Here is a 12,866-nt window from a genome sequence, read left to right as displayed (position 1 = left end):
GAGATTCGAACACCATTTTCGTGTGATTCTGAATGTTAAAAACACGTCTTCTTAAAAAGCTTCCGAGCGAGAAAGCATATTTTTGATGCAAAAGATATTCAGATATGATGGGCAATCTAGTAATAATACAGATTTCATTCTCAAGTGATATTTTGGATTTTGAGCTTAGGATTATCAAGATAATGAACTTCGAACTCAAAGTGGATTTTTTTAAAAATATTTCTCAACTTTTGGTCAAGGCTTTTCAAGTATGAAAAATAAAGCAAAAGGGAATGTAGAAAGATTTCCGTAATTAAATGAACAATATTTTTAAATGATTTAGAAGAGGCTTATCGTAGAAAACGGAGCAGAAATGTAAGTGGGCAGTGACTGTTCTTTAACTGACAGAGGTAATGTTACACAGTACCCAATGTTGATGTTTTCATGCTTAAGGACGTCAAGGTGTTGAGTGATAAAGAAATCAACAAAATTATAAGCTTTTTTGTCGCTGAAGTCAGAAACGAATCGGAAGAAGAGCCGAAGACTATTGACCGAACACCCTTGCATTCCTATAAAAGAAGAAATGAAAGATGTGCTCCTGCAGAGAGTGTACAAAATTATTCAAAGTACTAGTGAGAAAGAAGAAGGAGCGATTGATTCTTGCCATGAAGGCATTAAAAAGAAGTTATATTCCCGTTGTGTTGTTGGTGCACTTAAATTCCAATAGCATTCAGAGATATTTCGTTCAAATCTAAGTTTTGACATTCATTGTTGGAATACATTTCATCATTTATTGGAACAATTACAAACTTTCATTTTTTGTTTCTGTGACTTGAAATACATATTTCATTACATTGTGAAACATGTTGGAGGATTCATTGCTTTATATATATATATATATATATATATATATATATATATATATATATATATATATATATATATATATATATATATATATATATATATATATATATATATATATATATGTATGTATATGTATATGTCTTTGTTGTGTTTTCTTAACCCAATAACTTACCTGTAGCCGTCCAATAAGTTATTAAATACTGTCCATTATTTTTAGTAATAGACAGATTTTTAACTTATTGGACAGTTACAGGTAACTTATTTGATTGCCTTTGGTCTTTCAAGAAACAGAAAGTTTTAAAAGAACAAAAGATGATGTTATACTAATGTTTTAAATAGATATAATCCTATCAAACAACAGATATATTCTATATAATACACTTCTGCATAATTGGTATTTTAATAACATATTCAAAGAATTTATACTTTAAGCTTCAGTTAACGGTGATAAAGTTGATATATATATCTTCATAATATAACATTAAAAATCAAAGATGCATGAATTATCGGAAAGTATAGGAATTAGAATTAGAAATAGCAGTTAACTTATAGTCTCTGCCCTGAGGTCTGCCTCAGTATTAATTTTCTTATAATTAAGAATGGCCAAAATATGTATATCTTTCTCGACGGTCTATCGATGTCTATTGAAATATGAAGATAACGAACAGTATTCAATCTCGAAAGTCCAATGAAACGATACAAATTTGGAGCAGAGCAAACACGGACCTCAAATTTTAGAGGTGGGATCAGGTGCCATGGAGGAGTGAGCATCCCCTGCCGACCGGTCACACCCGCCGCGTGCTCCTTGTCATGATCGGGAAACAAAAACCGGAAAAATCCGTAGACAGTTCAGTGTATAGATAATGGCCTAACAATTAGTATGAAAAACGTCAGTCAGCATTTGACTCAATGATAGGTTGTGTGTGCTGACAAGATCATTGTATCGACCGAAAACTTGCGAAAAGGTGACTTCAAACGAGACTGTTGATCGGCGGGAAAACGTCCCTATAGCCAATCGAAACCATGGATATTAAAACTGGCCAATAATATTATGTACCCTCAGGGAAAGTAAAAACTTCTAGAACATAAGTATTTAAAATTAAAAACCAAATAATGTTGTTTTATTAACGGTTCACGCAAAACTCAGCGAATAACGTAACAAAACATTGCGCGATACTAAAAAAAAATAAAATATGGGTGAATATTAAGTGACTGAAATAAATAAATAAATAATATTCACTTATTAAAATAAATTAAAATATCACTCTATCATATCATTAAGTGAAGCAGTGTATCTTGAGATCGACATGATCACCATGTCATTAAGTTGAAACAGTGTATCTTGGGATCGAAGAGTTGTAAGGGAAACATTTGCAAATGTAAATATACAATTTCAATTCTTTTTTTCTCTCTCAAAACCATCTTTTAAACCCATTTTATATAAAATTTTTACTTTCTGACATCCATAAATTTTCTAAAATCTAAGTACAAATATTTTAATAATATGATGCATGTTCAGGACTTCCCTTAAACTTTATGAAAGCTTTAATAAAATCTTTCAAAAATCGTTATCAATGAAGTAAAGGAATTCTTGAAGCTACCTTTTTGATAAATAAAATCGTCACTTGTAAGATTGAAAAAAAAAAAAAAAAACATATTAAAGCAATTGCTGCCACGCACCTTCGTTTTTGGTCAGATACCTCTTTAACCATTATTAACTAGATGAAAATGGTGAAGAAATCAGTGATCAATCGAGAAAAAAAAAAAACTTGAAAACAATGGAATCTTTTTTTTAAATCTCTAAACAAGGCGTAAAACACGGACCCCAGAAAATTTAAGAGGTAGGATCAGGAGCCTAGGAGGGGTAAGCATCCCCTGCAGACCGTTACTCACCCACCAAGAGTCTTATGTATTAATCAGATAGATGGAATATTTCTTAGTCAAATACGAGGGTTGTCCGGTAAAATCTTGGACAAATTGTCTAGAGCGAAAAATAATCATTACTGCGTTCTAAAATTTTCACTACTCTTTAGTACATTCTTCATCAATATACATAGCAAATTTCAAGTCGATATATTCTCAAATAAACAAAATATGAGATTTTATATTACGTGTGGAATCGCCTTACGGCGCAAGGATGATAACGTCAAAATATCTAAAGAAGCGTCACGTTTCCTCTTTGCTAAAAGAAAGTTGGATAAGCCCCACTTAAGAGCCCTCTATACACTGCACACTAGACAGTTCTGATTTTGTGGTATTTTTATGCAGATAGAGTGATCTGCCCTTTGATCAAGAATAAAATAAATTGAATGTACAGTTTATTACTTAATTTTTGATGAAATCAAGCATTCATAACACTTTAATAAGCCAAGATAAATAGATAGAACACTTCATTTGCAGATATTTTGCCCACTTAAGTAAACAACAGTGATTTATGTTCATCAGTACTTCATTGTCTTTGAACATTTTTCCTGGGGGTAAATTCAAGGCACCCTATATTGAAAATGTGATAGATAAGCTCAATACTTACACCTTTACACACTATAATTTTCTCAATGTCCAAAAAATATTTTCCTCTAGTGTATAGAGGGTCCTTAATTTCGTGAATTTCATTGATATACATACTTGTGTTTCCTTTTATTCCTCAATAAACAATTGAGGAACCAATCTCGATCACACCTTCTGAAGCTTTATTAGTAATTTATGGACAGTACTATCACTATCATTCAACTAAAAAGGCAATCTTATGTCGACAGGGTAGGGTTAGGGTCTTCAGTGACAGCGTCTTTCGCTATTGCCAGTAGCTGTTTCTCCGTATGTTTTGTTCTACGTGGGGACTCGATCAAAAAGTTTCCGCCTAGAAACATTTCACTTCTATACTAAAGATTTAGTGATATTTTTACTTTTTTTCTTCTGTAGTCATTTAAAGTCTCTTAGTGCATCAAAACTACATCAAAATCAAACTGAATGCTCTCCGGTGCGCCGCAACGTCATGAAATGTCGCCATTTTTCGTGTATCGTGTTTACCACTTTCCCATTTCAAATGCTCGGGAAACTGCCAAAAATTTAGCAACTGCCTTGAAATTTTCCAAAAGACGACATAATACATGTAGATAGTGAATTTAAAATAGGATAATTTTTACCCCAAAGTTATCTATTTAATACTTTTATTTCGAAATAATACTCGTGTATTCTTTAATGAAACCCTGATATTTTTTTTTCGTGCGCCATAGGACCATACTCTGTGCACTTTCATGCATAATAAAATCTTTATTGTTGTCTATATTTTATTAAAAAAAAAAAAAAAAAAAAAAAAAAAAAAAAAAAAAAAGATGTACTTAATTATGATAAATTAACATTTGTTGAAAATTTCAGCATGGTGCGCCTATTAACTTTCGATAAAAACACTTTGTCCACGATTTTACCAGACAACCCTAGTACAGTATAAAAACAAGGGCCTAACAATTGGTATAAAATACGTTTGATGATTTATGTCTTTGACATTCAATAAATGAGAAGTGTTTACTAGGTATTTACAGATATTTAATTTTCCAGAGAATTTACGGAATTCTGATTTAAACAAGGTCGTTGAAATCTCTGTAACATGATCTTATTTGTCAGTAGCCTGCCTCGATTAAAAAAAGATCGTACTAGAAGTATGCTCTTGAGTATCTAATAAGTTGGGAGACATAAGCACTAAATGCAGGTGATGCGGCAAATTACTACATCAATTAGAATTATATACCTTGTTTTACTTTGAGATAATTTGTCTTTTAACAGAATTGTTTTTTTTTTTTTTTTTTTGTTACTTTATTTGCAAAAAAAAATTGGACTAAGTTAAGTGTTTCAAAGACTATGATGGTTGCAGTCTTGTTAACAGAATCCGACACTTTGATAACAAAAATTAAATGTATGCAGTGTAAGGAGAATATCATTTATTATGAATCTCACGATATTTTATAACACAAATTTTCTGCATTAGATATTGAAAAGTTATATTTTACTTAGCAGTATACTTTTCATATCAATACTTGTTAGGAAAAGAGTAAATATGACAGTTATACATAAGTACATAAAATAAACAAGCTTTGCTCTCTCTCTCTCTCTCTCTCTCTCTCTCTCTCTCTCTCTATATATATATATATATATATATACAGTAAAACTTGTCTAATCCGGCGACCAGTGGTTCCAAAATTTTTGGCCGGATTAGACAACATCCGGATTGGAGAAAATTGAACCATTATAGCAAGTTAAAAATCAAAGAGTGGTAAATAAATACTTGATCCAATGTGTCATTTTTGATGTTTCACTTGAAAAAAAAATCGTCTATTTCCAGTTGTTTTAAACTCTGCTTGTTCTTTAGAATTTTCATTTCTGTTTAAGTTTTTGTATTCAGTAACGAAATATAATATCTCTCGGTCATTTATTAAATTTGAAAATCGTTAAATGTTTTAAACACACCCCAAAACCTCATCGTAAACATTATTTTGTTTGGGACAGATTCCTCATTAACTTCTTTCTTTTAAAAGTAATATGTTTGAATATTTAGACACTTAATTTCAAATGTTTTAATGAATTTTGAACCAAAATCTTCTGTCGTTATGGTCGTTGTAAACTAGCGACACAAAGGGAAGTAATTCGAATTGCACTTCGTGCACGCAAAACGAAAGTAGAAAGGAGGTCATGAACAAGTCTCCAAGTTTTTCTGCAAACATGCTACACGCAACCATCACTATCACTCGTTCTTTTGCGAGTTAATTTCCTCGCCTTACTTGAGCCATTAATGATTTTTTTTATCACGTTTGTTAAAATCTAAACTGTCGATGCAGGATAGTTCATTAACGGGACAATAATTACCCCACGCGAGACTTCTCTAATGACCAGCGGGCACAGGTAAAAATAAGTGGCCGGATTAGAGGAGATAATTTGTACTAATTATGATCAGTTAGTTCTTTAAATAGCGGCCGGTTTACAGAATAGGCAAGATCCGGATTGAACAACAATTATTGAACATAAATTATAAAGAAAATTCAGGGGACTAAAATATTACGCCGGACTGAACAACATGCCGGAATGCACAACATCCGGATTCAACAAGTTTTACTGTATATCAAAACACTTCAAATAGCTTTTTTAGACAATAATTATAACATTGAAGCAAGAATTACTCACAATTTGAATGCATGAAGACATGTTAACTTTTTGGTAAAGAGTTGCATGAAAGAATTAAAATGATGTCACAAGAAGTGAACAAGCATATAGAAAATAGAATGTAAGTATAAAAAAAAAAACATGCCAGGGCAAAATGTCAATCTAACATTATTAAAAATAAAGATATTTAATAAATGCAAACCTTAGATCAAAATGTTTGATATAATTTGTTTTTCCCAGAACCTCTTCCTAAGTAAAAAAAAAATGAAAATGAAAATAAATAACCATTTCTTTTGCATGCAACATTTAAAGATGCATTTCTTTCCGCTTTTGTCCTCTTTGGGATTTAGAAACGGCGCTCTCTAGAAAATTTGATACACAATTGGATTTATGCAGATGGGCAAGATTTAATGCTGTTCGATGATATATGTCTTTGACATTCAATAAATGAGGAAAGGCGTTTACTAGGTATTTACACATATCCAATTTTCCGTTCATACAACACAGATGTAACACAGTTTTCCCATCATTTCTTGTAGTTTGAATTTTAAAGCCTTCTCTTAATAGGAAATTGAATAAATCAATGTTTCCACCCCAGGATGCATCATATAACGCATTGTTACCCTTATTGTCCTTGATATGAAGTAAATGAGGATAAGTGTTCACTAAGTACTTACACATCTCTAGTTTTCCATTCATACAACATAAGTGGAGCACAGTTTTCCCGTCGCCTCCTGTGGTTTTGATATCAAAACCTTTATCCAACAGGAGGGTGAATAAATCAATGTTACCACCCCAAGCTGCCGAATGTAAAACATTCATTCCAATGCTATCCTTGATGTATAATAGATGAGAATAATTTTCCATTAGATACTTACACATATCTAGTTTTCCATTCGAACAACAAAAGTGGAGCACAGTTTTCCCGTCGCCTCTTTTGGTTTTGATATCAAAACCTTTTTCCAACACGAACTTTAGCATAGCAAGGTTGCCTCCGCGGGCAGCATCGTGTAAGATATTCATTCCGTCCTTGTCTTTGACATCTAGTAAATGAGGATAGGTGTTGACCAAGTACTTACACATATCTAGTTGTCCGTTTAAACAACATATGTGAAGCACAGTTTTCCCATCATTTGCGGAGACTTTGATGTCAAAGCCTTTTCCCAACAGAAACTTGAATAAATCAATGTTCCCACCCCAGGCTGCGGCATGTAAGGCATTATTTCCATCAGTATCCTTGATATATAATAAATGAGGATATTTGTTGACCAAGTACTTAAACATTTCCAGGTTTCCGTTCATACAACATAAAAGAATTACATTTTTACCGTCATTTGCGTTGACTTTGATGTCAAAGCCTTTTCCCAAGAGAAAGGTGAATAAATCAATGTTTCCACCCCAGGCTGCGGCATGTAAGGCATTTCCCCCATAGTCATCCTTGGCATCTAGTAAAGGAGGATAAGTGTTGACTAAGTACTTACACATATCTAGTTTACCGTTCATACAGCATATGTGAAGTACAGTTTTCCCATCATTTGCGGAAACTTTGAAATCAAAGCCTTTTTCCAACAGAAACTTAAATAAATCAATGTTTCCACCCGAGGCTGCATCATGTAAGGCATTATTTCCATCAGTATCCTTAACATGAAGTAAATGAGGATGAGTGCTGACAAGGTATTTACACATGTCCAGTTGTCCGTTCATGCAACACATATGTAGCAGATTTTTCCCATCATTTCTTGTACTATTGATATCAAAAGATTTTTCCAACAGAAATTTGAGTAAATCAATGTTACCTTCCCAAGCTGCAGCATGTAAGACATTCTCTCCATCATTGTCTTTGATATCTAGTAAATGAGGATAAGTATTGACTAAGAACATACACATATCTAAATTTCCGTTCATACAACATTGGTGAAGCACAGTTTTCCCATCATTTCTTTTAGTTTCGATATCGAAGCCTTTTCCCAACAGGAAATTGAATAATTCAATGTTACCCATACATGCTGCAGCATATAAGGCATTCTCTCCATTATTGTCTTTGAGGTCTATTAATTGAGGATAAGTAATGACTAAGAACTTACACATATCTAGTTTTCCCGTTTTACAAGCTTCGTGTAATGGTGTACTCTGACCATCAGTGAATGTTTGCTCTACACCCTTTTCTATGAAATATTCATACACTTCTATGTTTCCTGATTCAGCTGACCAGTGTAAAGGAGACCTACCTTCGTTGTCATTATAATCCGGAGAAAGTAAATTTGGAAAAGTGTCACAAATATACCTGACCATGTTCAGTTTGCCGTTTTGACACGCATAGTGGAGCACCGTGGAACCATGATTAGACCTACTGTAAGGGTCACAACCACTCTTAATCATATTTTTAAAGATTGTTTCATCCCCAGCAAAGGCAACGGAATGTAGAGCGTTCTCGCCCTGATCATTTTGCACATCAAATAAATGTGGGTAACGTGCTAGAACTGGCTGTATTAAATCATTTTGGCCAAAAAAGCAAATCTCGTGTAGTAAACCACATTCTATTTGATTCCATCTAAAATGATTAGAAAATGTTTTTTCATTAAGGTCTACAGTGTCAGTAAATCGATACAGCATATCCAGATCTCCACTTTGCACAGCATGAAAGCAAGTTTTTAAGTCATAATTAACATCAGTAGTTAGAATCAAGTCAACAATATCCTTCTGATTGTGAGCACAAGCTTCATTTAAAGACATATATCTTTGCTCCTGAGAAGATGAGAGCAATAGATACTTAACCCATCTAATGTTACCAGATACACAAAAATGAACTAACATTGTTTGCCCACAACTATCAGTATTTTGTTTGATTCCATTTAACAAGGTTTGATTTTTTTCACACTCAAACAAAATCTTCTCATCTTTCCATATTTGTAGACGAGAGATTGTCCGAAATGCAGAAATTGACATTTCTTCTAACATTTCCAGCAATCTTTTAATTATGTCTTGAAAAAATTCTTCTGTGATTACAACAGAATTCCAGGACAGATTCTTACAGGTTGTTAACCTCTCTAGAAGGACATGATCACAACTCTTGATAATTTCCTTTGGGTAAAAATTGACTAGACATTTGAATAAACTCTCTTGTACTGAGCTATGACTAAATTTATATTTTTCTTCAATGGTGTCGTAGGTCATCAAGGAATCACGATAATGATAAATAGAATTTTGAAAATCCATTAAGGTTGAGTTTTTGGCTCCAATAATTTCAAGTGCTTTGTTTTTTCTAGGTACGTCTTGTAGTGCTGTTTGCAAAACCTTTTCTTCCACACTTCCCCCACAAAGAAGAATATAGACTAAAACTGCTGTTTTGCATTCCTTTCTATCTAAAATGTTTTTAAGATACATTTCTAAGCTTTGAATTGGATCCTTCAAGAAACCAAAGATGTCTTCAGAAAGAGTAGGATTGTTCTTCAAAAGTCTGCAACATTGGGGGATTCCAAATGTATTCCCAATCTTAACAATATCCAACGTAGTATTGGATTTTAGCAATTTATCAAGACCATACTTTGTGAAGAATTCAATCATTTCTAAATTTTGGAGTTGAAAATCTCCATTAGATATATCAACCACAGAATTTGTAAAAAATGAATCTCCGATTGAACGCTTATCCGCTGCTTCATTGTAGATATCACTCCTAATTGTTACAATCAAAACGTTTCCCTTGACAGTGTTGTCATTACTGCAAATTGCCCTAATTAAATGTAATTTTGAGTCAAAGTTATCTATTTCATTTGACAATATGAACTCTCCAAATAAATTATCTAAAAATAAAGCGACGTTTGAAAATGGTGAAACGGATCCATATAAATCTTGAACCGTAGTCACTTGTAGTGGAGCCATTCCTTTCTTCTGTAATTCTGTTAGGACGTGCATGGCAATCGTGGTCTTTCCGGCTCCCAGGTTACCTTTGATAACAACGTACCTATTTGTGTCTAGAATATCAAACACTCTCTTCATTGCACGTGTGTGAACGAATACATTACTGATCTGACGTTCTTGACGTTCCAAAGCAACTCTCGTTGTATCTAAATAAAGAAAAACGTTCAGATTGGTTTACTAGTATCAGGTCAAATAAGCCAAACTTTTACAAAAACAGACTTTCTGTCTGTTAAGTTTTGATATTTTAAAAAGCTCCTTTTTGTATGTACATGTATTAAAATAAAATTCAAAATAATAAAAATCAAACCCTTACCTATCTTTGCTTTGATACTCATATCTAAAAAGAAAACATATATTTTTATTTTTAATGGTTATCTCTTATGATTTTATAATTCTGCTCAATTATTTCTTATGATTTAAATATTCTGTTCAATTACAAGTTTAATATAGTCTTTAATACGTCGAGTGAGACATTTAAATTCAGCGAAGTGGGAAACAAACTTTCATTCAAATGTTTATCCTTTATTCCTCTCTCTGTTTTTTTTGCAGTAGGGTTTAATATGCCTTGAAAACTTTTTAACATTCATTCAGTTATATTTCATTGTCAAACAGTCTTTTCCTTATGGCTGCTACTTACATTGTAACAGAAATGTTTACTGAAAAATACTTTACTCGTACAAAGGAAATAAGAAATAATATATAAAATAATATCCAAGAGCGTAAAAGCACCCACTGTTCTGATTCTGCATGATGATGATGCTTGTCGGCATGAGCTCGCAGGAGATAGGAATTCAAAGTAAAGTATTATTTGAATATAATGAACTGTTTTGGTTCTGAACAGTTTGTTAATTCAGGAAGCAAAAATGATAATTTTTTATACTCTTAATGGAAATTAAGAATCGCAAATAATTTTGAAATAATATCAGTTTTTGTTTCTAAATAAGAATTGAACTTACCGATAGTTTCAATGCTTTCTACTTTACCTGAAATGAGCAAAGTTGAACAAATTTAACAAAAAATATAAATACATTATATACTAATTTGAGTTTAATTGAGTATAATATTCACCCTCTACAAGCAGGTATTAAATGGATGAAGAATGAGCAGATCGGGCTGTTGGCAAAATATATACTTTAGACAAAGATTTTATACAGTGATCTACAATGCCCTTGACCTCACATCAAGAAAATCGGTTCATTGCAAACCATCAAACTACAAGCACTCTATGGTTAGAGTATAAGCCAAACTGGACAACGAGGGAAGAAGCATGCTTGTAACAATGATTTTACTCTCATCTAGAGCTTCGAAAGAATTTTTGTTCACAGTCATTGCACACTCTTTATTCATAGACACTGTGTGCTGACGTTCTAGCAGGACTTTGCCAAGGGGAGAGAAAATGTCCTCCGGACAAAGATTTTACGCAAAATTATTAGAGAGATGGATAGACAGATTGATCACTACAGCGTACCCGCAGATCGGTGCTCCAATTAAAAACAAACATTACAAAGGGGAACACAAATCTACATATTGTACACCTAATTTCTAAGTCAAATGTTAAATGGTAATGTTTAACTCGAAGTTTAGATTGACGACTTACGTTTCAGTTCGTTTATTTCTTCTTTCCGCTGTTCTACATCTGAAGCCAGTGAATCTGTTCCAAAAAAGGTACCAACATTATTTATTGCATGTATCAAATTCTTTGTGTTTGAACATTGTATATCATTTACATAGACATATATCTGAACATTTTTCAAATAAGAGCTCTTTCTCCCCGCATCACATCAGGGTCATAACTCTTGTAAATATATTGTGCTCGTACAATAGTGTAGACAAAGGAAAAAATAAGTAGAATTAAAAGTATTGATAAACTAAGCTATTTACTTATGTTTTGTAAAATAAAACAAAACAAAAATCTCCGATTAAGACTTAGACTATTTTGAAAAATATTAAAGTCAGAAATTTTGTTTAGAAGAGTGCAATATAAGTCAAGCATTTCGCCCGTAAACTGAATTTACGCATACAGTGCAGCACTTTCCACCTTCTGAGGCGGACATGTCTGTACACTAAATTTGAATTGCATAAATTTGGTATTTTTAAACAAACTGAATAAATCTTGATACTTCCCGAACATTCATGCAATGAATTGTTTATTATACCGAAACAAGCAAAAACTTTGAAATAAACATAAACTTTCAAATTCGGCACTACTCGCAAATTCACTATCATTTTTAACGAAAATTACTGAAACTCTTTGACGCATTACTTATCATCAATTTTGTAACGTAAACCAGGCTATTGTGACGTACGTCTACTACTCTCGGGAGTTTTCTTTCAACGAACGATAACTATTACGGGAAAATGCACTAGGTATCCGAAGCGGGGAAATATGATGAAAAGCATGCCGACGACCGTGAAATGTGAAGTTTTATGGCCCGATCACGTGATAATCTAGAACCAATCAGATAACGCGTTGTGTAGAATAAATATAATGAGGTATAATAATATGGCGTATGAATGCCAAAGCTTTTGCTATATTGAGCATGGTGTAACGCACAATATTTGCTCTGCATGACGCCCAGGAAGTCATTTTAGATATGTTTGAAGAGCAAATGCATGCTGTTCATAGCATCATGTTCTCTGAATAACGTTGTTTATTACTTATATTCGCAATATATGATTATATCAAGAATGTCAGAGGAAAATTTGAACGGCTGCTTGTCTTCATTAAATGAAAGAAATGATACAATTAAAATTAATGATCTTATTTCCAAATGACAGGCTTAACTGGAAAATTAAACAACATTGTGAAAGTACTAAACTCAAAATGTAGTGTAAAATGTAAACAATTGGTAACGTTTTGCCATCTGATATACTTGTTGTTAAGCCATTATTTAAAAATTATCTACGAAATTTTCGTTTATATAAAATATCTTTTTAGGACATTTGAGTCA

General features: G+C 32.7%; 1 protein-coding gene across 1 annotated transcript; it reads right to left on the bottom strand.

Annotated features, from left to right (window-relative positions):
• Positions 1-3,590: 3,590 nt before the first annotated feature.
• LOC133180661 (CARD- and ANK-domain containing inflammasome adapter protein-like) lies at positions 3,591-11,969 on the bottom strand. The gene is made up of 6 exons (XM_061315132.1): positions 11,954-11,969; positions 11,513-11,566; positions 10,872-10,898; positions 10,229-10,252; positions 6,675-10,061; positions 3,591-3,703 (listed from the first exon to the last, which is right to left on the bottom strand). Exons 1-6 carry the CDS (start codon positions 11,967-11,969, stop codon positions 3,591-3,593), a joined length of 3,621 nt encoding a protein of 1,206 aa, XP_061171116.1.
• Positions 11,970-12,866: the final 897 nt, after the last annotated feature.

Source organism: Saccostrea echinata, unplaced genomic scaffold (genome assembly GCF_033153115.1).
Source record: "Saccostrea echinata isolate AGI-Se365-2 ecotype Australia unplaced genomic scaffold, CSIRO_AGI_Sech_v1 ptg000007l, whole genome shotgun sequence".
In the NCBI taxonomy this organism is placed as follows: domain Eukaryota; kingdom Metazoa; phylum Mollusca; class Bivalvia; order Ostreida; family Ostreidae; genus Saccostrea; species Saccostrea echinata.
The sequence above is the reverse complement of the archived record's forward strand: the minus strand, read 5'-3'. Positions and strand labels throughout refer to the sequence as shown.

Bases quoted from the DNA above. Each gene is read 5' to 3' on its own strand.
- LOC133180661 (XM_061315132.1), bottom strand. The intron at 10,062-10,228 runs GTAAGGGTTTGA...TTCTTTATTTAG, and splicing joins GAGTATCAAAGCAAAGATAG to ATACAACGAGAGTTGCTTTG. The intron at 3,704-6,674 runs GTAAGTACTTAG...AAATGTTTCTAG, and splicing joins GAATGGAAAACTAGAGATGT to GCGGAAACTTTTTGATCGAG.